Source organism: Olea europaea, unplaced genomic scaffold (assembly GCF_002742605.1).
Source record: "Olea europaea var. sylvestris unplaced genomic scaffold, O_europaea_v1 scaffold935, whole genome shotgun sequence".
Taxonomy (NCBI): Eukaryota; Viridiplantae; Streptophyta; class Magnoliopsida; order Lamiales; family Oleaceae; genus Olea; species Olea europaea.
The window spans coordinates 137,734-165,273 of record NW_019267840.1 but is presented as its reverse complement, the minus strand read 5'-3'; the positions used below and the strand labels follow the sequence as shown (position 1 = coordinate 165,273).

Genomic DNA, 27,540 nt, shown 5'->3' with positions numbered 1-27,540 from the left:
ACGTTTGTATAATTGTTGACATAAAATGCTATGAGGTCTTCGGGTCGAACTCTATGTTAAATCCTTCGGGATAAACCTTTAGGTCAAAGATGTTAAATCCTACGGGATGGACCGTTTGGTCAAAGATGTTAATTCCTATGGGATATGGGGATTTTTAAGAAATTCCTTGAGCTCTAAACCCAAAAAATGTCGGTATGTTATGTCAAACTCATGCTTATATCACGTGAATAAGAATGCGTATGTATTCTTACCGAGTGTTTTCAAAATACTCACTCTTACTAAAATTTCATATTAGAACGGGTCGTGTGAACGCATAACGAATTGACCGAGTGATGCTTATGGGATCACCAAGTAAATTTTCTAGAAAAGGTAATGGTCAAACTTTTACTTGGAGAATATCTTCATATTAAATTTTGTGCAAATTGTTTAATAGCTATTTTTATGCATTTTCAACGCTTAATGAAAGTGATATTTCTGTGTACATTATACAAAGAAAATGTTGATAACATCGAGTGATTTTATTTAAAAATAATAATAATAATGAAAAAGATCTCGAGCATTACAACTATATTCATAAGCATCATCTTATTAAAATCAAACTCAGGAGTCAGGATCAACCTGCTCCATCAGTGAAATAAATTTACATTTCACATGCCAGCTCATCTGCACCAACATTCCACCGACTTGGTTTGACAATACATAGTAAGATATAGGTCTTTGATTTTCTATAAAATTTATTACTAACAAAAATTATTTATAGAAGCAGGCATAAATAACACGAGGAAAATTTGGCATTTATTACTTGGATCATATAGGGATGGTAATCCGGATTGTCAAAACCGAAAACCGTGGTTAACCGAACCGAATGGGGCGAAAAAAATCGAACGAATGGTGTAATGGGGCGGGTATGGTATTTGATATTGCTGAACCGCTATGAGGCGGGGCGGGTATGGTATTTACGCCCTTACCCCGAAATCGAACCGATTACCCGTAAAAAAAATAATAATAATAATTGAGCAATTGGTTATTGGACTTTCCACTATTTTTATCCAGCCCAAAATAAAATTCTGCTCAATACATTTACTACACCTAGCCGTCCAGCCCAACTACCCACAGCCCAGTTACCATAACCCATAGTATTATATTATTATAGTAATAGAAATTATAGAAATATAGAATAATAAAATCGGGTATATGAGTCATGAGACGTAAACCCTACTCTTTACTTCACAAATCAGTGAAATCACACTCACAGACCATGAACTCACGCAGCCGGCAACCACAGCTCCACGTCTAACGCCTCATCACCTCCAGACAGTTATCTTCACGACATCACCGGTTCACCCTACTACAAAAACGCACACAGCCACGAGCTTCACTACTCCTACAGTTTTACCACTATTTGAGGTAACTGAATCATCTTCTTCTGCTTTCGCTGTTTTGCAAGACCAAAATTTAAAAAGCTCGTTTCTTGTTCTCTGTTCGGCTGTTCCACATTCATTTGTGTTCTGATTGAATGTGGTGCCCAGTGAGTTGTAACTAAATCATCTTGTATGTGATTAGCTGATTGCAAGTTGCTTCACACGAGAGAAATAGTTAAATACTCTTGCGAAATGTTGGTGTTGTGGCTTGAGTTTTTCTGTATTTGAAGGAACTGAAGTGCACGCCCATGTTGAAGTATGGATTTAATTCACTGCATTAGTATTATGGGACATTGGGGAAAATGGGTTTTGCAAAGAAAGTGTTTGATGAAATGATTGAAAGAAGTCAGGCTTTGTTTTCTAAGTAGTTAATATAAATTACTGCTATAATCACAAGCATTTCAGATAACCTCAACTTCCTAGTGTACATTGTCCAGTGAGTTTGAATGCATTGACATCAATTTGCTTTTTTTAGTTCTGCTAATCTGGTCGCTAGTTTTACAGTTACTATCACTACAAATTCTTGGTTATCTAAATGTTCTTTGGCCACAACTTTGGAAATAAGCCTTACTTTCTCGTCCTTGACGTTGTTTGGACACAAGTTTTTAAGATTATTCATATTGGTTATAAAGGTCAGGAGACCATGTATTAGGAGGTAATTGACAATTCCTTAGTAATCAACTAATGATAATTTATACTCTATCATATCCCTAAAGTGGGGTGCAACAAATAAACTACATCTTTTTTTATTTCTCTATCGTTTAGCATTCCATTTTAGTTAATTCTGTTTGAGTTGGAGTAAGTTTTACTGTAAATTTCCTTGAATGATAAGTTTTATTGTAAATTGGAGTAAGTTATTTCTCTATCGTTTAGCATTCCACTTTTGTAAATTTTTCACCTAATGAAATTAATGAATGCCTAAGTTTTTGAGTTTGTTGATTTTATTTTTATTTTTGAAATTACATATCTTGCCAGGGGTCAGAATCTTCCTTTCCTACTCCCCCCGCTTCAATTGGAAGTGCTTCTGCTTCAATTCAAGTTGGAGATACATCAACAAGTACACCAATTACTTCACAAAGTCCAAGTGAGGTAAATGCAAATCCTATTTATATAGATTTAGGTGATGATGAGGAGATGACTGAGGAAAATAGAAAAAGAAAATTGACCTCTTCAGTGTGGCAGCATTTTAAGCTACAAAGAATTAATAATGTGTCCAAAGCAATTTGCAGACAATGCAACAAACAGTTAGGGGGTGAGTCGAAAAATGGGACAAGTCATTTACATGCTCATTTAAATAGATGTCCTCTTCAAGGTCAGAAGGATGTCAAACAGATGTTTTTGAATCAATTTAAAGAACCTGGTGGTAGGATTGCAATGGGAGCATTTAATTTTGATCAAGAGAAAGGTAGAACGGAACTTGCAAATATGATCATCCTACACGAATATCCTCTTTCAATGGTTGAGCATACTGGGTTTAGAAAGTTTTGTAATATAATTCAACCATTATTTAAAGTTGTTTCTCATAATACCATCAAGGCTGATATCTTGAAAATTTATGATTATGAGAGAACAAAAGTAATGGGCTTGTTAGAGAGGACCAATAGTAGAATAGCAGTCACCACTGATATGTGGACATCCAATCAAAAGAAGGGATTTATGGCTATCACTGCACATTACATAGATGATTCTTGGAGGCTTCAGAGCCGAATTTTGAGGTACAATAGTTTTATAAAATAGCCTTTAAGCTACTATCGTATTTTCTGAAATTTTAAGTTATCTTACGAACTTTTTTTCATATCCATACAGATTTATATATGTCCCTTGTCCCCACACTACTGAGTCACTGTCTACTGTGTTAATGGATTGTCTATTTGATTGGAATATTGATCAAAAATTGTCTACATTGACTGTTGATAATTGCACCACGAATGACGCTATGATTAACATTATGTTAGATAAGCTTTCTCTTGGTTCTTTATTGTTGAATGGTGAATTTTTCCACTTGCGGTGTTGTGCACACATATTGAACCTGATAGTAAAGGATGGTTTGGATGTCATTAGCCCGAGTGTTGAGAGAATTCGCGATAGTGTTTCATATTGGTCAGCAACACCAAAAAGAGTTGAAACATTTGAGGCAGTTGCACGACAAATGAAAATCCCTTGTGGAAAAAAATTAGTATTAGATTGCAAGACTCGATGGAACTCCATGTATCTAAAGATTCATACTGCTTTGCTTTACAAAGAACTTTTTCCTCGACTAAGGCAAAGAGAGCCTCATTACAGAAGTGTGCCGAGTGAGAGTGATTGGGAATTGGCTACAGAGATTTGTGATAAGTTGGAGATATTTTATGAAGTGACTGAATTATTTTCAGGAACAAAATATCCTACTGCCAATTTGTCCTTTTCCAATATTTGTGACATAAAGTTGGCAATCCATGATTGGAGCACATCATCTTGCGATGAAGTCAAATGGATGGCGTCAAGCATGAAGGAAAAGTTTGATAAATATTGGAGTGGCATGCATGAAATTCTAGCTATTGCAACTATATTGAATCCTAGATACAAGATGAAACTAGTTGAATACTATTTTCCTTTGATTTTTGGAGATGAAGCTCAGGAAGAGGTTGAAAAGATTAGAGCATTTGGTCATAAGTTGCTCAAAGAGTACAAGAGACCACATCGTTCGATAGAAAATACATCTTTGTTTCCATCATCTTCACAGTCAAAGTCGTCTACTACTAGTGGAAAACATTCTCGCATGGCTGGTTTTGATACATTTATTAGTCTTTCTGTTACTGCTGATCATGTAAAAATAGAGTTCGATGTTTTTCTAGATGAGCCAGTATTGCCTAGGGTGGACGATTTTGATCTATTGACATGGTAGAAAGCAAATTCAATAAAATATCCGACTTTACAGAATGTTGCAAGAGATTTATTAGCCATTTCAGTATCTACTGTTGCATCCGAGTCAGCATTTAGTACAAGTGGTAGATTTGTGAGCCCACATAGAAATAGGCTTTACCCGAAGACTTTAGAGCTTTAATGTGTGCTCGAGATTGGCTTTATTGTTTTATGTTTGTTATTTATGCACTTTCTTTTATTGCTAATTTTTTTCCTCTTTTGTGTGTAGAAAATTCTGCTCCTTCATCATATTCCGGAGCTTGTGCAAAGTATGATGACGAGCATGTTGACGAAGAGGTACATTTTTTTGTTTAAATATTTAGTTAAGAACATTATGGATTATTGATTTGTTACTCTACTTACATTTCTGATATACTATATAGGAATCAACTTTGAGTTTTGACGGATGCCAGTAAGAGTTGTGAAGAAGAATGAAGATTGAATATGAATTGAGGTTGGAGCTTTTTGAGTTATTGAATATTGTTTGTTAAATTTGTATTTTGTGTTTGAGAATTGGGATATTTTTTACATTTTCATTTGGGATGTTGTTTGCTACATTAACTTAATATCATGTTTTTGTTTTCATTTTAATTCGACGGATGGACCAATTAAAAATAATTTATTTTCGTGGTTATTACCAAGCCGAACAGAGATACGAACAGAAACCGAACCGAACCGACTTTCGTGGTTATGGTGCGGTTATGGTATGATCAAAAAATTGGTGGTTCGGTGATGGTTTTGGACGAACCGAACCGTTGCCATCCCTAGGATCATATTCGCGATTTATTTACTTATTCAAAGTGAAAGATATCAAGTATACGAAATTTCTTTTTCGTTGATTTATACCGTTGATCCATATTTATATAAATATAAATTTATAATTTGGTAATAAAATGTATCCATACTTACTCCTTCTCCAACTCTGATTCGCTGTCTTCTACTGCACGCCACCTATTATTTTCTTTCTGAACTATAGGCTCAACCACCCGTTTATTCTTGATTGCTCATTATTCATTCTGCCCATTGTTTCCAGCACCTCGTACAAACAATTAACGAATCTCTTCGATCTGAGTAGTAAAACTGTTAATTCGTTCGTCAATCCGTCGATTTGTTGCATCTAAAATGCTCTAGTAACTAGTACGTTACCCACGTTATAAATCAAAGATATAGGGATGGAAAAGTTGTCTCTAATACCAGTTGATGTAGCATGAAACAAGAAATTCAAGCAAAAATCTTAAGAAAACAAAATTTGGAATCCACCAAATTATGAAGAAAAGTAAGCTTGTGAATTTTATTAATTAATGATGATCCAAAAAATGAAATAACTCCTTTATTTATGAGGGTTTACATGGAAATGTAGTTTAAACCAACTAAGATTAATGAAAACAAAGTTTAAACAAACTAAAATTCAAAAAAAATTCCCAATAAACTAAATGACAAAAATAGAGCCAAAATTTTAAAAATCAATTTTCGAGTCCTAAACAAACTCAAATGGCCGAAATTCGTATGTCACGGCATAACAGCGAATATTGTTCGTCTCGTCCTCCTCTTTTCGGAATGGTCTTATGGGCCCAATCCAAAATTAAGATGTTTTACTTCTACTATTACATTTTCCCCGTTATATCCTACATCACCTTGTGTTTGATTGTAAAGTGCTTTTGTCATTGGGAATACATATGTTATTGAATTCCCAATACCAACCATCATTCCAAGCTATGCAATAATCATCGCATCTCATATTGCAATCATATCAAGATTCTTCACCATGGGGTCAAAAGTTAAATTACTCTCGAACAACATTTTTATAGAATACTCGTTCACAATATTTTGCTCTTCACTCAAAAAATGAAGACTTTCATTTAAACTATTTTTTCATAATTATTTGACATGAAACTCAACAAATAAAATGCTAATCTATTTCAAAAAGAATTCTAATAATAAGAATAAAATCAATTTCAATAAGCAAAAAGGAAGTTCCAATGCTCCATTTAGATCACAATAGAAAACAATTGGTTCCACAAAAAAAATAAATTTCAACAATCAATTCCAATTCCATAAAATCCAAAACCGTGAAGTTAGGTGAAGTCATTGTTTATCTTAGGTGAAGTCATTGTTTATCTTGGAAGTGAGGTCAAAGTTGGAACTTATCGATACAAATGTTTGAAATTACATATTTATATTAAGTTTATGATAATGGACAGACATAATCAAAACATAATTTAGATAGAGAACTGATAGAAGATCTAATAATGCTAAATAATTGTAGAGTAGAAATTTAGTTTATTAAGCAAAAAGCATGACCTCATATTTCTACCAAATAAGTTGGCTGAAATGCTCAATAATACAAGAGCTTAAGCTTATACCTCAATAAAATTGATAACAATATAAGGACCCTAAGTCTATAACAAAAATGTAATCAACAGTTGGCTCCATATCTTTAAAAAATTTACCACTTATAAAAGCAGTTGGATCGACAAAAAAAAAATAGTGATTCAAATCATGGGGTCTTGATGCGTCTGACGTTGAGGTGTAGAAAAACTTGGTTGGGCAGACGAGCTAAGTAGAAAATGGAATTATTTGATAAAAATGACAAATTTAAATTTGGGATGAAAGGATAAGATTCCGGCCGGAGAAAAGTTGGGAGGCAGAATTTTTAAAGGAAAAACTTGTGCAAATAGGAGAGAAAAAAATGTATGTGGGGTCAATTGACGGCGCAATATATGTTAAAACTATAAATATTACTTACATTTTTCTAATATACTCTCGCATTGAGTCCTTGTTTGAGCCCCATTTTTAAGTGAAATAATGCATTTTTAAATAGTGATTGATGGAGAATGTGTAATTGAAAATTAAGGAAAATTTTTGAATTTACGTGTAATATTATTTTATTGAAAAATATGTGGTTGAAAATGAGTTTTGAAAAAATGAATTTTTGGAAGAATAAGACTCAAACAAGGGCTGACTAATTGTAGCTCATATTTGTTTATATATAATAAGGGGTACACTTAAAAATTAAGACATTAATTATACTCTCAATAAAGAAAAACAAAAAAGGAAATCAACCTAATACATCAACCCAGTTTACTTACCCAACCAATGGTGATGCTTAGAGTTAAGTGATTCGGATCAAAGAAAAGAATTATATTTATATAATTCACTTCACTGACCAAATACATCTCCTGCGATTGGTCTACGAACTAATATTGTTTTTTACGGATACGATAGTCGGGTAAAGAAAGGCAGGAAAAAAAAATATTGTAATAATCACGACTTCCTCAACATGGATTCTCGTGTTATCATTTGCATTCCCTATGCCACGCTTTATCCTGATCCTTAAAAATATATAGCAGTTCACTGGTAAAGGAAGTTAAATATAATATTCCTTAAATATTGCAAAAGTTGTCAGGATAAATATTTATTTTTTACTTATAGGGGACAGTAAACCAAACATAAATTAAGCTCCCAAAATAAATCAGTATTAATTAGTTATACAGAGCGCTCTAGTATAAATTAAAGTAGACGAAATTATTCGTAACCATCATCTTATTAAGGTCAAACTCTTTACAAATTTCTTTATTCACACCCTTCGGGACTCCTCCAAGAAAATAACAAGAACAAAGAAATTGACATAGACAATATAACACAGCGTGAAATAAGGAATTCAAACAAAAACTTTAAAAATTCGAAATCCATCAAATTATGAAGGAATAAACTCACAAAATTTTATTAATATAAAGATGAACAAAATAACGAAATAACCCCTAATTTATAAGGGTTTATATGGAAACCTAGTTTAAGATGATTAAAATTAATGAAAACACGATTTAAATAAATTTAAATTGAAAAGAGTAAAAAATAAAATAAATGATAGAAATAGCATTAAAACTTTAAAAATTAGATGAACTCGAAATGGGCAAAATCCATCGTACATCTTGACAAAGCGATGAGTATTACTCGTCTCCGCACTATTACTTTTTCTCCATTTCGATCCAATTCTTCTTCTATCTATTCAATAGTATGCTCTACATTAGAACAATAACAAGAACATGAACACGAGAATGTATGTTGAGAACTCTCAACCAAAGAAAAACCACTAGAAGTCAGAATTTTTAATATATAAAAAATTGTACATACGAAAACAATCTTCCAAAATCCTCATAAAAAAACTACTTGTTCGTGAAAGGGAAGAAAAGCAGTACTTTTCTCCTAGTTCTTCAATGTTCTTGAAATCTCTATTGCTTTATACAAATTTTCCAATAGCCTAGCACTCCTTACGTAGTTATCTTTTCTCGTCCTTTTTAATTGTATTTTTGGTGGGAAAAATTCAATTAATTTACATTTAGTTTGGGAATGACAATTATACGATAAATAGTCTATCTAAAATTATCCGATCTATATTGTTTAAACCAGTTTTAATTAAGCCCCCGGTTGGTAACAATCTTTTGCTCCAAAAAATCAATTTTCTAACCGTTATATCACTATTCTAACCATCATTTTTAAATTTTTTACTCACAACTAGGACCCATTTTTTCTTTCTAGCGATCAAAAAATCAATTTTCATAATAACTACCGAACAGACCCTAATTGTTGAATCGATTTTTAAGCGTCATCTTATTAAGATCAAGCTCAGGATCAACCTGCTCCATCAGTTAGATAAATGGCAGCTCACGTGCACCAACATTTCCGCCGGCTTGGTTTAACAATACATACAGCTTATTTGGGAGGGATTTTTTACTCCAAAAAATTGAATTTTGACCGTTATTTCACTATCCAATCGTAATTTTTGACTTCTTTTCTCACAGGTAGACCCCACCTTTTTTCTAATGGTCAAAAAATCAATTCTCAAAATTCCTCCCAAACGGGGCCATAGTAAGAAGATAGCTCACGTGCACCAAAATTTATTACTAACATAAATTATTTATTAAAGCAGGCATAAATACCACGGGGAAATTGTTGATTTATACCATTGATCCATATTTATACAAAATATAAATATAAATTTATAACTTGGTAATAAAATGTGTCTCATTCTCCTTTGAGATTGCCTAACCTTTACAACCATGCCCCTTAGGTTTAAATAGTTGAGAAACTCATTGATTATAATGTTGAAATACGTGTTGAAAAACGAACATTAGTTCTTTTAGTGTGAATATTGCACATAACAATCAATTACATAAATGAGCATAGTCGTTAATTTATTTTAATGTCCAATTATGTTAAACGGCTATTCAAATCACTTTCATTATGAATGAATTTAGATACTAGATTAATTGAATAATCTTGAAAATAAATAAATGTAATTGAAGATAATTAAAAAAATATGAGAATTAAATTACCAACTAAAAGTTTCTTCAACATCCACCCTTGGTAGATATTTATAGAAGGAGATAGATATGAGCTTTATCCTTTAAGTCATTAACTCTTTTAATTTTCTCTTTTATTTGTTAAATAAAATAGAGTTTGTTAGGTAAAAATAAGGCTTAAATATGCCATCACGTGGATAATAGGTGAATGTTTATAAGAAAATTTGGTCAAAATATGATTTTTTTTTTTTTATAAGCATAAAATAAGTAATATATGAAAACATATGTAGAATTAAAAAAATTAATTACTTTTAAGCTTAGCAAACCATGTAGTGTTTCTAACTATTAAAATAAGTAATTTATTTTTAGAGCTAATCAATACAAGTTATCTGTTATAAAATTTATTTAAGTAAATTTGGTGAAACGTGCATTAAATAAAATGCTTAATTTGACAATAAGATGTTCAGGTTTCATGAATGCCCTGAAAAGAGTATTTAATAATTGTAGTCTCTTTAGCAAAACTTGAATAATTAAGCATTGGGTTTGAATAGGGATTTAAAATAGAACTGGGCTAACACAAATATTTGGCCCAAAATTGAAAAAAGTTTAGGGGAAAAAATCATATCTCAAGCCTTAAATTTAGGCTAATTCATTTTTAAGATAATAAGTTTACAATTTCAAAACCTGGGTGGTAATTAAATTATATTATTTTAAAAAAAAGTTATATATAAAATAATACCAATTTTTCTCTAGTTTAGCCCACAGTCATCGGCATCCGCCCTACACTATACCCTTTTACAGTCTTCGCATCCACTCACCATGAGCATTCACTCTCACGATCATTAGCATCCAAATAACTTTGTGAAGGAAAGATAGACTCTATAGAGATCACCAATGACTAAGCATCTTCTTCAGCTTAAATAGTAGAGAGAGAGAGAGAGAGAGAACATAGCAGCCGTTGAAGAACATCGACTGATCATTGCCAGGGACTAATCATCTTCGTTTACGACGATTGAGCAGTACTGGTATAATTTAAATCTATTTTTTAATTGAACATTGAAAAACATCCCATGATGTAATTTATAGAGTATTCACTGGATCAAATAACTTCAATTCTCAAAAATGCAATCTGGTTAATTGAATTTGTGACTAGTTTGAAAAAAATCAATGGCATGTGACTAGTTCTCTTGAATTTATATTGATATATTGCTTGTGATATTGTTCAAAACTTGTGATCAATTCTCTTGGATCTGCAACCTATAAACATTGATATGTTACCGATGAAGGTGACCCTGTGAGTTATAACTTGTTTCTAGTTAATATTGACATGTGAACTATAACCACCTGTGAACATGTGTGATCCATACATTATGACTTGTGATTTGTAAATGATAACTTGTGACATATGAACTATAACCTATGACCAATAAATATTGATCTATGAACTATAACATGTGATCTATGAACATATGTGACATATACAATATGACATGTGACCTATGAACTATAACTGTAACAATTAATAATGACCCGTTAACATAACATGTAACTTGTGAACATCTTTAACCTATGAATTGTAATCAATGATCAATTAATATTGACATATGAACATGAGTTAATGATCTGTGGCCAATTCTATTTTATATGTGACCTGTAAGTGTATAAAGACATGTGACATGTTATCAGTTTATTGGTCACAGGCCATTGTGCATGGGTCACAGATCATTGCATCGATATCATAAATTATCTATTTTATTGATCATGGATTAACCACTATATTGGTCACAAATCATGTTTATACAACCCCAACCCAATCTAAAACTAACACCACAACCACCACCTGCACCACCACCATTGTCAGCACTACCACTACCTCAAAAATGCCATAAAACATCCATAAAATCACAACATCCTTCTCCACCACAACCACAACCACCATTCCCTGAAAAACCCTAAGCCATCATCACCGCCGCTTCAAATCCATAAAGGAGGACAACGACTAGCACCGCACCAAAACCACCAACTATCACAACCTTTATTTCCACCACAATACAACCACCGCCCAACATAAAAAAAAAACCCCCAAACCCATCACTGCCACCACCTCAAACCCACAGAGAATAAAGAATAGAAAACCACCACAACCGAATTCTCTGTTCATGTGCAATCTGGGTGCGAAATCCTGAAAAATCCATCAATTTTTGACCTTGTTTTTGTTGAAATCTCTACATCGAATTGAGCGCCTAAGGTTTACAAGAGGAACCTCGCCATTCTAAGACTATGCCATCCTAAGGTGCTACTAAATGGATGGATCTTATCAACGTTCATGAATGATGAATCATAGGTCGAACCGTTGAATCAGATTAATTGGGTGCTAAATGATCGCTTAGTGATAAAGGAGGTAGGGGTGTAGAGACAACCAAGAGGTTTGCCTAGAAGCCCTTCAAAAACGCGAACACGGGTGATGCATGGCTGTCGTCAGCTCATGCCGTAAGGTTTTGGGTTAAGTCAAACCGATGGTGGTCCGAGAGGTGTTGTCGCCAACTTTTAAGTGTGCAAGTTGGTGGTTTTTGGTGGCAATTCAGCAACCCTAACGTGGGTCTATGAAGTGTAAGAGAGTAAAGAAGTTGGGTTGGAGGTGTGAAAATGCCCACAAGCACGAGCAGCTGTTCTACACCTCGAGATTGACATCGAGAATGACTTTCAGTGGGTTGTTCAGTGGGGAGTATCCCATCTACTGAGAGTGAGAGATGAAGGGGAGGACGTATGTTTACCATAACAAAAACATAAATAAAAGTGAACCTCGTTAACGGATGACATGGCCTCAACCACTTCTTTTGTGAATGTTCTTCCAGCTCCTGATGAACCTATTAAAACTGTTGGTTTGATGGCCTAGCAAATAAAAATGTCCGGTTCGATGGGACGTGTCCAAGTCAGCCATCAAGGGAAAAAAGGAAGTACGAAAACCTGAATGTGCACCAATGAGCGCCTGTGTTCGCATGCTTGCACACACACAAGGGGGGGGGGGGGGGGGGGGGGGGGGGTGAGAGAGAGAGAATAATTTTAGTATTGATTAAATGCCTGATTTATGATTAAGTAAACCTTGTATCTTATTTTTGAATTGTCATCTCTAAAAACAGGCTGGTGTGTAATTTTCATAAAAATTATTCTTAATTTTCCATATGGGCTGGTGGTAGAGACTAGGCTATAGCCTAGCCTTGCCCTCCACTGCATCCTCCCCTAAGGGCATCCATGACCTTTAAGAAAAGTACAAATGAGATTCTAAATCTTCAATTTTTTGCAGCACCATTTAAAACCTTGAGAAAATATTGAGTTAAACGACTTTTGAACGATAACCATCCAAATGTCGGTTAGTTCAGCACGTGAATCGAGCTTGCACACTTTTTAGAAGGGATGCCAAGGGGAAACACCCTCTGCTACCCTTCTCGGTTTGATGAAATCCACACCTCGAGGTTAGAAATATGAATCCAAGCCAGACATCATCCAAAACTTATTGCATGCATTTATCAGGCACACACAAATTGTGGTTTGAAAGAGACAGCTGACTAAATTAATTGGGAGAGTAAAGCAAATTTTGAAATCTCATACATGCCTTAATTAGTTAATACCAAAGAATAAATTAGGGTTAAAGAAGTTGTCAGTCACCATCCCATTAACATTTTCCCTTCTAAGAAGTGGACAAGTTCGATGATTCAAAGGCTGAATTTGACATTTGGATGGTTACAACTTACAATCCAAAGTCCAAAGGGTCCTTCGACTGCATAATTTTTCGAAGTCTTGATATGACGTACCAAAATTTGGAGATTATGAAACCGTTGCTCTTTTTAGAAAGGTTAGAGACCTTAACTATAATTTTCTTGTAACCACTGAAGTATCCCCATATCCCAATTATATACACTTACTAAAGGGAGTTACAAGTACTACAAGTGAAAATTCTTCCTTATTTTTAGAACAAACAGAAGAAAATACAAGAACATAAAATACTAAAGTAGATTTGATCGTTAATCATCAATTACTTGTTCCGTTGTTCACTAACAGTTGCAAGTATTCTTCATGATTGAAAAATAATACTTAAATAGGGTTAAACGCTAATCAAAATTAACTTAGTTTACTTAGGGTGTGTTTGATTACATCAATTTTCCACCCAAATTCTTATTTGGAGTGTTTGATTGCTATTTTTTTCCATGGAAAACATTTTTCAACTTTTGAAAATATGCCTAATTTTCCTTGTTTTTAAGAAAAAAATTTTCTTTGGGTAGAGGTGATTTTTATTTTCCATAAAAGATGGAAAATATTTCCTTTTCTAAGTGATATTTTTCATGTCAATCAAACACACTCTTAGAGTTAAGTGATTCAGTCCGAAGAAAAAATATTTATTTATATAATTCACATCACAGACCATAAACATCTCCATCGAGGATCGGACATTGGTCTATTGACTAATCTAGTTGTACACCGGGGTGTCACCGACCCGTCACAAGAGGGAGGACCTGTGGCGAATAAAAAAATCGTGGGTCCCCCCTCTTGTGAGGGGGTCAGTACACCGGGGTATCAAACCTGGTGTACATGTAGAAGAACCCTTTTGTTTTTTAGGATATGGCAGTGAGATAAAGAAAAAAGGTTGGCAAAAAATATTGTAATCCCTACTTTCTTAACATGGAATCTCGTATTATTATTTTTATTCCCCAGACCACACTTCACATATGATTCTTAAAACTATATAGCAGTCTTCTTGTAATGCAAGATATATTAATTTTTAAATATTGCAAAAGTTGACAGGATATACTCATAATATTCTAATGTTCAAATCCGAACACTAAATCGTCTTGATCCCAAAGGCGATGCAATGATTGAGATTAATGATGTTGTATAAAATATATAATAATATCACAAAGATGAAACAATATTTAAAGTAAAGAAATCAAAGAGAGTTAAGTAAAAGAAACGATATTTTATTATAATAATATGAAAAGAGAATTACAACACAGCAATTTTTGCTTGAATTAAACTAAAAGAAGATATCACTTTTATAAATACATATCATATCATAAATATAAATATAATTTGAAACAAGGAAATAATATATTTCCATTAAAATCACGTGAAAATAAGGAAACAATTTTTTTCCTAAATTGGGTCATAAATCCAACAAATCTGCTCATGGACTTACCAGAAGTTTATACCATTAGACTGTCTTAAAGAGACTTTTGAAAAACAAAATGCATCTTATTTTAAAGGGTCAATACTCGGAAAGAGAGCATTATTGTAGCATATAAAAAGATTCTTTCTAAATTGAAATATGTTCTATTATATAAGATACTCTTTATAAATAAAGAATCTTTTGAAAATGATCTTAGAGTAACAAATTAATTATTTAAATTATTTTAACAATACGTTGGTCAAAATTTTATTTAAGATTTGAACACGTTCATATCAGTTGTGGTGCTACAAAATTCTGAGGTAACCAAGTGGGAAACCATTTGCCCAGCTTGCAAACTAATACAAAACAGTTTACTTTTTTTTCATTCCTTGATTTTATAAGCAAATAAACAACGATAAGCTGACCTGCTCATAACACGATAAACCAAATGCTCGAAAAGGAACTCTGCAGTTTGTTCAGCTGATCGAACACAAGAGTCGAGCAACGCAAATTTAAAAATGGTTAGATCATAAATAGAAAAACCACATCAATGTTTTCATATAGTATTTGAAAAAATAATAATAATAATAATTGTATTGTAAATTTTTAATCAGTTTTTTTTCGGTCTATCTTGTTAATTGTCCCCTATGAAGAAAAAAGGGGGAAAAAAAAGTTATATGCACCTATGTCGAATAAAAAATAGGGAAATACTCGTACCGAACAAAAATCTGAAATTTGCCCTGAAATGATAACATAAATTGTAGATTAGATGGTTTGAAAGAGTCTGAATTTCTGTAATTTTACGATTATTAAAGACAAATCAGCCGTTATGTATGTTGTAATTTTATCCCACAAAATAATATTTTTTGACTTTGAAATTGAAACCCAAAATCCTATCGATAATCAGAGGTCTCAGATTTCAGTAGCCCTTTGGAGAAAATTCAAGAATCCAGTCTCATAATCACAAGATGCAGTAGTATAGGTAACAAAATGAAGTAACAAGTAGCATATATAAGACTATTAGTTAAAGACTTGAAAAATAATAATGGGATGGATTGCTCTATAGGGACTGTTAAATAGAAACGAAACAAATTAGATTGAAATGGCATGTAGAATATGTAGGATAATTTATTGTTTTAAATCACTGGATCTTTCATGTTAAATCATCAAGAAATTGAAGAACTATAGCAGAAGCGTACTTGAATCAGACATGGTTAATGCAATAATGAATTTCGCGGTATAGTCTTCCAAATCTACATTCAGTCTCCTTTTTCTCTCTGTGATGGGATGCAGTAGAGAATGAATAATACGTACGTGTGATCTGGGGACCATAATCGTATTTATATAGCGATGTCCTTTGACCTAATTTGTCCCATCATAGAATTAGAATTTGGGTCCGGTCTCTACACATATATAAACCTACACTTTAATTTGATACATTAAAGCCCAAAATCGAAGCCTTATTAGATCACTTTAATTGTGTTTAACCGAATTTGATAGCCTTTAATTTAACATATAATTATTCACACATATAAGCCCATCGATGGATTAAAAATCCTTACAATCTCCCACTTGGACTATATATATCACCTTATAATTGTGCATTAAACATAACCTTATGAGTACTCAGAATTTTGCTATCATTACTGAATCCATCCCCAAAACAATTCCGTCCATCAATCATATCAACATAGGATCAAAGCGGCTTTCGCTACCTTCATTGTAGCTAAACCCATCAATGATCACATATATCGATATAACTAAATGACATGGATCAAGCATGGTTGTGTAGCATGGAAATTACATGTGATGTGATCTGTAACATGCTTATTTCCAACTGGTCCACCTTAATGTCTTAGTGAGATCATTTTAAACAAGTTCAAAGATAATAAACCAAATAACTTTATAATTGAAAATAACTTTAACCTTAAACCGTATCCAAAATTACAGTACATGTGTCCAATATGAAAAGTAAAAATACAAACTCCCATTGAAACTAGATATCCTCAAGAGACACTATACCCATATGAACAATGTGCTCATGAAAGACCTTGGGTATCAATCCCTTAGTAAGCGAATCCACAACCATGGAGTTTGTCCCAATATGCTCTATTGACACGTGTCCACTCTGAACTCTTTCTTTAACAGCCAGGAACTTGATCTCTATATGTTTTGACTTTATCGAGCTCATGTTGTTATTGGAATACAACACTGCTGATTTATTGTCACAAAATATCTTTAAGTGGTCTCTCTATATTGTCCACAATGTGCAGTCCAATGACAAAATTACGCAGCCATATTCCATGATTTGATGCCTCATAACATGTTATAAACTCTGCTGCCATGGTGGAAGTAGCTATGAGTGTCTGCTTAGCACTCTTCCAGGAAATAGCACCTCCAGCAAGCAGTAAATATAGCCTGAAGTGGATCTCCTACAATCTTGGCATCCCGCGAAATCGGAATCAGAATAACCAACGATCTCCAACTGATCCGATCTCCTATATGTGAGCATTTAGTCTTTTGTTCTCTATAAATACCGCATGACCCATTTGGCTACTTTCCAATGATCCATTCCTGGGTCACTTAAATATCTCCCTAGCATCCCAACAATGTACACTATATCCGGACGCGTACAAACCTGAACATACATTAGACTCCCTATAGCTGAAGAATAAGGAATCTTCTGCATTTCCTTAATTTCTAAAGTCATTTTTAGGGTACTGACTTAAGCTGAACTTGTCTCCTTTAGCCACAGGGGTGTCACCTAGTTTACAATCTTGCATGTCATATCTTTTAAGTACCTTTTCGATATAACTCTTTTGTGATAATCTAAGAATACCTCGAGAATGATCTCGGTGTATCTGAATTCCTAATACAAAAGAAGCGTCACCAAGATCTTTCATCTCAAAATTATTTACTCGAAATCTCTTGGTTTCGTGCAATAAGTCTATATCGTTGCTAGCAAGCAATATGTCATTGACATGTAAAACCAGAAAAATATACTTGCTCCCACTGAACTTGTAGTATATACAATCATCGACCAAATTCATCTCAAAACCAAATGAGATGATCACCTGATGAAACTTGTAATACCATTGACGAGACACCTATTTGAGTCCATAGATGGATTTCTTTAATTTACAAATCATTTGCTTTGCATCATCCGATACAAAGTTTTCTGGTTGTACCATATAAATTGTTTCATGAATGTCACCATTGAAAAACGCTGTCTTAAGATCCATCTGATGTAGCTCAAGATCAAAATGCGCTACCAATGCCATTATAGTCCTGAAAGAGTCTTTCGAAGAAACTGGAGAGAAAGTCTCTTTATAATCGATGCCTTCTTTCTGTGTAAAGCCCTTTGCGACAAGACGAGCCTTATACTTCTCTACATCACCTTTCGAATCCCTCTTGGTCTTAAATATTCATTTGCAACCAATGGGTTTCGCACCTTCAGGCAATGGAACGAGGTCCCATACGTTACTGTCATTCATGGACTTTATTTCTTCATTGATGGCATCGGGCCACTTTTGAGAGTTAGAACTTTCCATGGCTTGACGGAAGTTGATTGGATCATCTTCCACCATTCCAATGTCAACTTCATGTTCTTGGAGAAATACGATGTAATTATTCGAACTCGCATTTCTCCTCTCTCTAGTGGGTTTTCTTAATGGCATTGGTTCTTGAGGCTGTAGAGTTTGTTCTTCTGGAACAATTTGTTGATCTTGAGAGGGAGGTATGACATTATCTTGATCCAGAGTTGCTTCTTGAACAATATCAGGAATAGAAACCTGATCATTGTCAATAACAATTGGAAAAATTTCAACATATTCCTCCTCAAAGACAAAGCCTGTAATCCTTTCTCCCCCCGCAAACTCAACATCCTCAAAGAACCGAACATTTCCTGTCTCAAAAATTGCCTTAGTTGTGGGATCATAAAACTTGTAATCCCTGGACCTTTCAGAATATCCAATAAAATAGCAACTGATGGTTCTTGCATCCAGTTTCTTTTCATTTGGCTTGTAGGGTCTTGCCTCAGCTGGACACCCCCAAATATGTATATGCTTCAAACTAGGCTTCTTGCCCGTCCAAAACTCATATGGGGTTTTATCAGTGGCCTTAATTGGAACTCTGTTGAGTATATAAGCTGCGGTCTTTAATGCTACACCCCAGAGAGATTCTGACAAGGTAGAATGACTAATCATACTCCTTACCATGTCCTTAAGCATTCTGTTTCGTCTCTCAACAACACCATTCATAGTAGGCAAACCCGACATAGTGTACATGATACCACATTCCTCTAGGAATTTAACAAATGGTCCTTGACGCTATTCACCTAAACCGTCATATCTACCATAGTATTCACCCCCACGGTCAAATCTGACGCTTTTAATCCTTTTGCCGAGTTGGTTCTCAACTTCAGCTTTATAGTTTTTTTTTTTTAACAAATCCAGTGACTTTGATTTTTCATGAATGAGATATACGTAACCATATCTTGAAAAAGTCGTCTATGAACATTATAAAATATTGTTGATCATTTCAAGAACCCGTAGGGAATGGTCCACAAATATCCATATGTATAAGTTCTAAGACGTCCGAAGTCCTATTGGCTTGAAATCTCGTTTTATTGGTTTGTTTTTCCTTTAGACAATTGACACACAAATCATAATCTGTGAAGTCAAGAGGGTCGAGAATCCCGTCTGACACAAGTCTCTCAATTCTCCTTTTGGAGATGTGACCTAATCTCTTGTGCCACAACGAGGCAGAATTCTCTCCGGTTAATTTTCAGTTTACACCTCGAGTACTTACATGCAAGGTTTCATTATAAGAAGCAATTGTATCAATTGAATAAATATTATCGTAACCTGATAAAGAACTGAAACCAACCAATTTTGAATCATGAAACAAACTAAATTTTTCATTTCTAAATGAACAAGTATAACCAAATTTATCCAAAACAGAAATAGAAATCAAATTTTGTCTTAAAGATGGTAAAATAAATGTCTCAACAAGATCCAAATAAAATCCAGTCTTTAACAATAATCTAAATTTTCCTATTGCCTCTACTTCCACCTTCTTGTCGTCTCCAGCATAGATGTATCTTTCACCGTCACTTGGTTTTCGGCAACTCAAACAACCCTGCATAGACATACTGATGTGAGTTGTTGCACCAGAATCTATTCACCATGTATGTCTAGGTACCGAAGTTAAATTAACCTCAGAACAAACCAAATGAAGAAGAATACATTTCTTTACACACCATGCGTAGTAATTGGTGCAATTCTTCTTCTTATAACCTGCAGCTCCATAGAAGAAACAACTACCTTCAGTTGGTTCCTTATGTTGCTTCTTTTGCGATGTCGTACCTGCAGCTTCCTTATTAATCTTCATTTTCTTGTTCCTTTTGTCTTTAGAGGTGGTAGCCAAATGAGCATTTTCTGTCTTTTCATGCTTTAATCTCTCCTCTTCCTGGACACAGTGTGAGATGAGCTCATTAAGGGACCATGAGTCCTTTTGACAGTTGTAGCTCACCTTGAATTGATTAAAATGTGCCGGAAGGGATATCAGAACCAAGTGCACCAACAAGTTTTTAGATAAATCTAACTTGAGGGCCTTTAGTTTTGAAGCAATATGAAACATTTCCATAATGTACTCCCAAATGTTTCATTTCCCTTTATATCTCATTGAGACAAGGTTCGCCAAAAGTGTACTTGTTTCAGCCTTTTCATTCTGGATAAACCTCTTCTCAAGATTCTCAAGGAAACTCTTAGCCGTAGTCACCTTATCGGACATAGTGGCCCGAAATGCTTCTGGAATAGCACGCTTCATGACCATTAAGCTTATGCAATTCGATCGTTCCCACTTTTCCATCTCCCTCTTGTCATCAGAGGTACTCTTATCAGTAAGTACAGCAGGTTGATCCACCCTAAAGCAATGTCTAGGTCCATGACTTCGAGAACAATCATCACGTTCTATTCCCATACCCTAAAGTTTGTGCCATTTAGCATTGGAATTGAATTGATGCTAGCAGAGATATTAGCAGCAGAACCTGAAACTGAATTAGAGAACGATTATTATGAATAGCTCACATGAATATCTTTAATATGCAAATAATAATAATCTCAAATAGTGGTAGGGCCCATCACAAGATACCTAGCACAACATCAATATCCAGTCTTTGGACAGAAATATTAACTTGTAAACAGTACTCTTGGCGTAGTGATCAAACATTGACATTAAAACAACGTGTCAATCAATAAACCTTTCTTTGAACCGATTTATTGATCAGACATTAAACCAAATAATCATCACATGTTTATCACCACTGGTTTACGTGTATTCGGCTAAATATTGACCTTCCTTTGGGCCGACCAATATCCCCATGAATAACACATGCACAAACATCTTTTAATATTCTAAGTTAGTCGATTTCCACAAGAACCAAATGAATTATTTGATTCTCAATGATTCAACATGCAAAGGCTCTGATACCACTTGTAAGATAATTTATTGCTTTAAATCACTGGATCTTTCATGTTAAATCATCAAGAAATTGAAGAACTATAGCGGAAGCGTACCTGAATCAAACATGGTTAATGCAATAATGAATTTCGCGGTATAGTCTTCCAAATCTACACGCAGTCTCCTTTTTCTCTCTGTGATGGGATGCAGTAGATAATAAATAATACGTACGTGTGATCTGGGGACCATAACCATATTTATATAGTGATGCCCTTTGACCTAATTCCGCCCATCATAGAATTAGGAGTTGGACTCGGTCTCTACACATATGTAAACTCACACTTTAATTGGATACATTAAAGCCCAAAATCGAAACTTTATTAGATCACTTTAATTGGGTTTAACTGAATTTGATAGCCTTTAATTTAACACACAATTATTCACACATATAAGCCCATCAATGAATTAAAAATCCTTATAGAATATACATATTGATGACCATTATTTGGAGGTAAAAAGTTATCCTACTTGGGACAAATTATTTCAAATGCTTTAATTGGAATATAGTGCTCAATATGAGGCGATTTTGGCATATTTTTCAGCAGGATCCCCTCCTTTGTTTTGTAAGATCAAAGTTTATTTATATTGTAAGAACATTGAAATCATATATTTACTAGGCAAAAATTATGTTTGGATAAATAAGAAATTGGAGTTTAGTAGACCCATTGAAAGATATTTATGTGTTGGAGGGAAAACTATTAATGTTTATCCCACATAGCAAAGTAAACAAGGCAAAGACCAATTTATATATGACCGTACTTTATGAAGTCGTAACCATGTGTACGAATGTCGAACCGAAATTAACCCCTTAGAAGGGTCACGTTGGCCTAGAAGGGTCGACATTACATAAATCTCAAGTTGCAAATTTATTATCTCTTTAACGATAAATATATTCATGCAATTCTTGATTTCGTGTTTCTTTATGTAATTCTGTAGTTTTTTGTGCTAAGACGTGGAGTTTTATCTTAAAATGTCAACTTATTAAGAGGAATAGTCCAGAACCTTATAAGTTGGTCTATATTTTTATCTGTATTCGATGTGAAATTTTATCACTTAATATGCCCCCGCAAGATGGTGGCTCATTTGAGTAGACCAATTTTGAAATTTGTATACTCATTTATTGAGTTTTAATTGGATCGAATCACTTGTTGAAAATTAGTGGACTCTGATACCATGTTAATAATTGATATTCCATTCTAAAAGGTCAACTTTATTAATAGGAGTTTCTAATTATGGTGTTTTGAAATATACAGTTCATGCTGCATATGCTGCTATGGTCTGAGAGTTGGAAAGCCGGTGTTAGGTGATGTAGCCTTTTTGAATTTGCATATTCCTTATATTTGTTGAAGCAATTGTAATGCATTTTCTTATAATTTATCGCAAGAAATTTAAGCATTTTGTTTTAAATTTTAGTTCTCAATTTTTCTTACTGCGTGATATTTTTGGTCAGGTTTTAATTACTGAATTTATCATTAGGGTTAGGACTAGTCCATGTATTCGCCAAACTTGGGTCCCAAAAAAATTTTAAAAAATAAGTGACTGAAATCGAACAATTAAAGACGGTCAAATGAAAGAATTAAAAAAAAAAAAAAAAAAAAAAAAAAGAAAAGTTGGGGGAAAAAAATTTAAAAAAAAAAAAGAAAAAAAAAAAAAAAAAAAAAAAGAAAAAAAAAAAAAAAAAAAAAAAAAAAAAAAAAAAAAAAAGTGCAATGTTGGTGCTAAGAAATTTAATAAAATAACCGGGGAGGTCGATTGCTTTTTATATAAAAAGAAACAAAAATACAAATGTGGGATGAATATACAATTTTCCCTTCACCCAACTAAATTACAAAGTAATTAAACAAAATTTAAATTTCGTAAACACACACTACTGAACTGACCAAGAGCTTTTTCTTATCAGAATAAGATAAAACTGTAAAGAAACCAATTATTTTATGTATCCCTAACTCGTATATTCTACACTACGATCTCTCAGTGCATCTCCCTTTTGCGCCATCTTTGTTTCAGTTACCCTTTTCAATGTTGACCGAACCAGCACGTAACCTCTTCTGCAATTTTATTTCCCAAAGAAGTTGATTTACTAGAGCCCGAGAACGAGCAGTACTTAACTTCTACCCAGCAAATTTTGATGTTCGAAATAATTCTAATAAATTAGCATAATCACCACTCATATATCAAATACAATCTTGCTACAATGATAGGTTCAGTAACAGAAAAGACACATGTCAATATATGATTGGACAGTTAAAAAAAAAAAAAAAAAAAAAAAAAAGACACCCAATCACTGTCTGCCACACCACCCTGTTACCTCTGTCATTGTCACTGACCCTGACCAACTATCATTATTCATATGTATTGGAGTGCATCGTGGTTAACTGATTTATTGTGCTACATCTATCTATTATTTGTTCAAGGTATTGATTGGATCATATTGGATGCAGACCAATATATCTACTTATTATTTGTCCTTTGCATGATATAATTGCAATGACATTCCCAGTGCAAAAGGTTTTAGATATCGATAAATAAAGTTTAATTATTGTTAGCACAAATAGTTTGAGACCTCCATTGCAACTTTCTCCCACAAATTAAAATTCCAAGTGAGAAGACATAATGATATATACATGTGATAAGCCATGTGCATAACTATTTTATTTTAGCTTTACATTACGAAGCATATTTGCGAGTTCAAGAAAAAGAATTCCAACACCCCATCTAGGGCTTAATATCAATTCGTACATTAGCATGTATACTCTGAGCATAACATGAAGTGATCATTGACTCTAATATGTTAAATCGAGAATTAAATCTCGAGCCCCCGCATAATAATAGCGCATGGATTAAATAATGAATGAAAATTACACGTAAAAGGACGTGTTTGAATGCCATTTGGCAAAATTTATAAATAATTTATACATAGTCAAATTTCAAAACTCACAAATGTTATCCACATATCCTGCAATCATTTCTATATATTTACAAACTAAGCCGATTACATATTCTTCGAAAATAGAGACTAACAATTTAGACGAATAAATATGTCCTTATGTCCTATTTTTAATGTCTTAAATTTTTAGATAAAATAGTTCAAAATGCCTAAAATAAATGCTACTAACGCCAAGCAAGAATTTAGCGCCCTATATTAGTACGTAGCAAAGGCTGCTAAATCTTATAGAAAAAATAAATCATTGATACTAATGTCCAAAATATCGATTTTTAATACATCATACCAACGTGTCGGGACTCAGGGTCGATTTGACAGAATCTTTGAAAAGTTAAAAATTGTTTCTGACACTAATTCCAAATGTTGGCAACCATATATGTGTGTATATATCCGTGTCTTTGTAATTGATAGTCACCACCATTTTCTGTAGAGAGAAAGATGGAGAAACATTACATAATTTTAATCCTGTGTTCAATATTAGTATTTGCTAATGGCAATGGAGTTTCTCAAGGCCCAAAAGCAGTAAGAAAATGGTTCAAGAAGCATTCTAATGCAAAAGAAAAGCTCACAGAGTTTCACTTCTACCTGCATGATATTGTAAGTGGCCGGAATCCGACAAATATTCCTGTGGCTATGACCAACGCCACCACCCAGTCACCCACCTATTTCGGCCTAATCGCCGCCATGGATGACTTATTAACAGAAGGACCCGAACCCGATTCAAAGGTTGTGGGTCGAGCCAGTGGTCTCTTTGGGTCTTCTTCACTGCAAGAACTAGGGCTACACATGACCTTCAATATTGTGTTCACAGAGGGAAAGTATAATGGTAGTATGCTAGCTGTAAGTGGGTACAATCAGTTCAATAATCGGAATCGGGAACTACCGATAGTTGGTGGCTCTGGTGTTTTCCGGCTGGCGCGCGGTGTCGCTACCCTAGAAAATGTTTGGTATAATAATACCTCCGGTGATGCTCTTGTCGAGTACCATGTCCTGGTATTGCATTATTGATCCACTTTCCATTAGTTAAATGTGTAATTTGGTTTTATTTTATTTGTTTATTTCACATTTTCACTTTTTTTAAGTTTGCAAGTAGGGATGTTTTGTTATTGATTGTATCATGGTAGTTTACCTGATTGTCGACCTAATCATATTAATAATAAATATAAAGGTGACAATTTTGTTTTACTAATTGTAATAGTTTTATTTATAAATTAGTTAAATCGTGTTGACTGAATCAATTGAAAACTTAAAAAATTTCATCGATTGTCTTCTATAATAACAAATTTGGTGTTCTCTGTTAATCCAAATTTTATTGTACATTTTCATTCGCCTACAGTTAAATTGAATCACACAACTAATTGAAATGTTCATTGTCGAGAAAGATTGTGAATAAAACAGACTTGAATTAAAATCGGGAACCTTGAATTGTTGCCTCGTTAATTTCTTTTCGAACTTTTGAATTTGAATGTACATGGAGAATTTTGGATATTACTATATTGAAATGGTCTAACTTTACTAATATAATGGAGTATTTTTAATAATAAAATCTCATGATTCAATTGGCACCATTTACTCATTTATACGTTTAAGAATCTTTTGTACAAATTTATTAATTTTTCATATTTTTTTGGATGACATCATATCTTGCCGACTGTCAATATCATTTATCACAAAATTAATAATAATAATAATAATAATAATAATAATAAGTAAAAATAAAAATAAAAATTATCATTGTTAACAAAGTCAAATCGCTCGTAACCAAATAATGTCATTTAATTATTAAACGGTGTACCTTTTCCTCTATTTTTTATGTCTAGTTCCATTGGAGTTGCTTCTTTATTCATCGGGTTAATTTCACAAACGGTCACTGAACTTACAGAAAAATTACAAAACGGTCATTGAAATTTAAAACTTTCAGTAACGGTCATTTAAGTATTGAGACGCTTTCAAAAATGGTCACTCGCTCGTAACCAAATAATGTCATTTAATTATTAAACGGTGTACCTTTTCCTCTATTTTTTATGTCTAGTTCCATTGGAGTTGCTTCTTTATTCATCGGGTTAATTTCACAAACGGTCACTGAACTTACAGAAAAATTACAAAACGGTCATTGAAATTTAAAACTTTCAGTAACGGTCATTTAAGTATTGAGACGCTTTCAAAAATGGTCACTGAAGTTTAAAAATTTTTGAGCTACTTTTGCAGCAATTTTTCGACCACTTCCGAACACCGATACCACCGGATTTTGATACCGTTAGAAAGTCTACAATGTCCTCTTCAATTACAACAAAAATTCTTCTCTGAACTCCAAAGGATTCGGCCGGAATAAACCCACAAAGTTGGCTATCCGAAAAGGCAAAAATCTGACCAAATTTCAGATTTTTGATGGACTTTTGCAATGATTTTTTGACAACTTCGGACCACCAAAATAGTCAAATCTTGATACCGTTGGAAAGACGACAATGTTCTCTTTAATTAGCATCCAAAATCTCCCCAAAACTTCAAAGGAATCGACCATAATAAGCTCAAAAATTTGGCATCCCAGATTTCGCTTTTTTGGGATGTCGACTTTGTGGGTTTATTCCGGTCGAATCCTTTGGAGTTTGGGGGAGATTTTGGATGATAATTGAAGATGACATTATGGGCTTTCCAACGGTATCAAAATCCAACTGTCTTGGTGCTCGAAAGTCGCTGGAAAATTGCCGTAAAAGTCGCCCTAAAATCTAAAAATTTGGGCAGATTTTCAGATTTTTTGGAGTGGCTTTTGCGGTGATTTTCCGGTCGAATTCCTTGGTGTTACGGAGAGATTGAGGACTTTGTGGGCTTTCCAACGGTATCAAAATTCAATAATATCGGTGGTTGGAAGTAGCCGAAAAATTGCCGCAAATGTAACCAAAAAAACTAAAAAAGTGTTTTTCAACTTCAGTGACCGTTTCAGAAACTTTTTAAACTTTAGTGACCGTTTTTGAAAGCGTCCCAATACTTAAGTGACCGTTACTGAAAGTTTTAAACTTCAGTGAGCGTTTTGTAATTTTTCTGTAAGTTCAATGACCCTTTGTGAAATTAACCCTTATTCATCTATTTTTACTTTTGTGCTTTAATTTTTTTCTTCAAATACATTGTTTTGCAGCAATACTTTTATTGGGGAATGAAAAATGACCACTTGGGAAGCCTGTCCAACCAGAAACCAAAACCAAATTATTTGGTTTGAATTTTTAGTTAAAATTGATTTATTTATTTTTTTTAAATGTCCAAGTTTTGGCCCAATTAGATTACAAGATTTAA

General features: G+C 33.7%; 3 protein-coding genes across 3 annotated transcripts in view; 2 read left to right on the top strand and 1 right to left on the bottom strand.

Annotated features, from left to right (window-relative positions):
- Positions 1 to 896: 896 nt before the first annotated feature.
- On the top strand, positions 897 to 4,738 carry LOC111392483 (zinc finger BED domain-containing protein RICESLEEPER 2-like). Its single transcript, XM_023017836.1, has 8 exons — positions 897 to 952; positions 1,239 to 1,505; positions 1,897 to 2,053; positions 2,397 to 3,136; positions 3,228 to 4,227; positions 4,339 to 4,408; positions 4,552 to 4,619; positions 4,706 to 4,738. The coding sequence occupies exons 1-8, from the start codon at positions 897 to 899 to the stop codon at positions 4,736 to 4,738; spliced, it is 2,391 nt and encodes a 796-aa protein (XP_022873604.1).
- Positions 4,739 to 24,491: 19,753 nt separating this feature from the next.
- Positions 24,492 to 25,437, top strand: LOC111392493 (dirigent protein 21-like). Its single transcript, XM_023017847.1, has one exon. It carries the CDS (start codon positions 24,691 to 24,693, stop codon positions 25,258 to 25,260), a length of 570 nt encoding a protein of 189 aa, XP_022873615.1. The 5' UTR covers positions 24,492 to 24,690; the 3' UTR covers positions 25,261 to 25,437.
- Positions 25,438 to 26,423: 986 nt separating this feature from the next.
- Positions 26,424 to 27,540, bottom strand: part of LOC111392482 (translocase of chloroplast 132, chloroplastic-like) — a 9,103-nt gene continuing 7,986 nt past the window's right edge. Inside the window, exon 5 of the mRNA XM_023017835.1 lies at positions 26,424 to 26,668. Coding sequence (XP_022873603.1) covers positions 26,424 to 26,668 — 245 coding nt within the window. The remainder of the gene's footprint in view (positions 26,669 to 27,540) is intronic.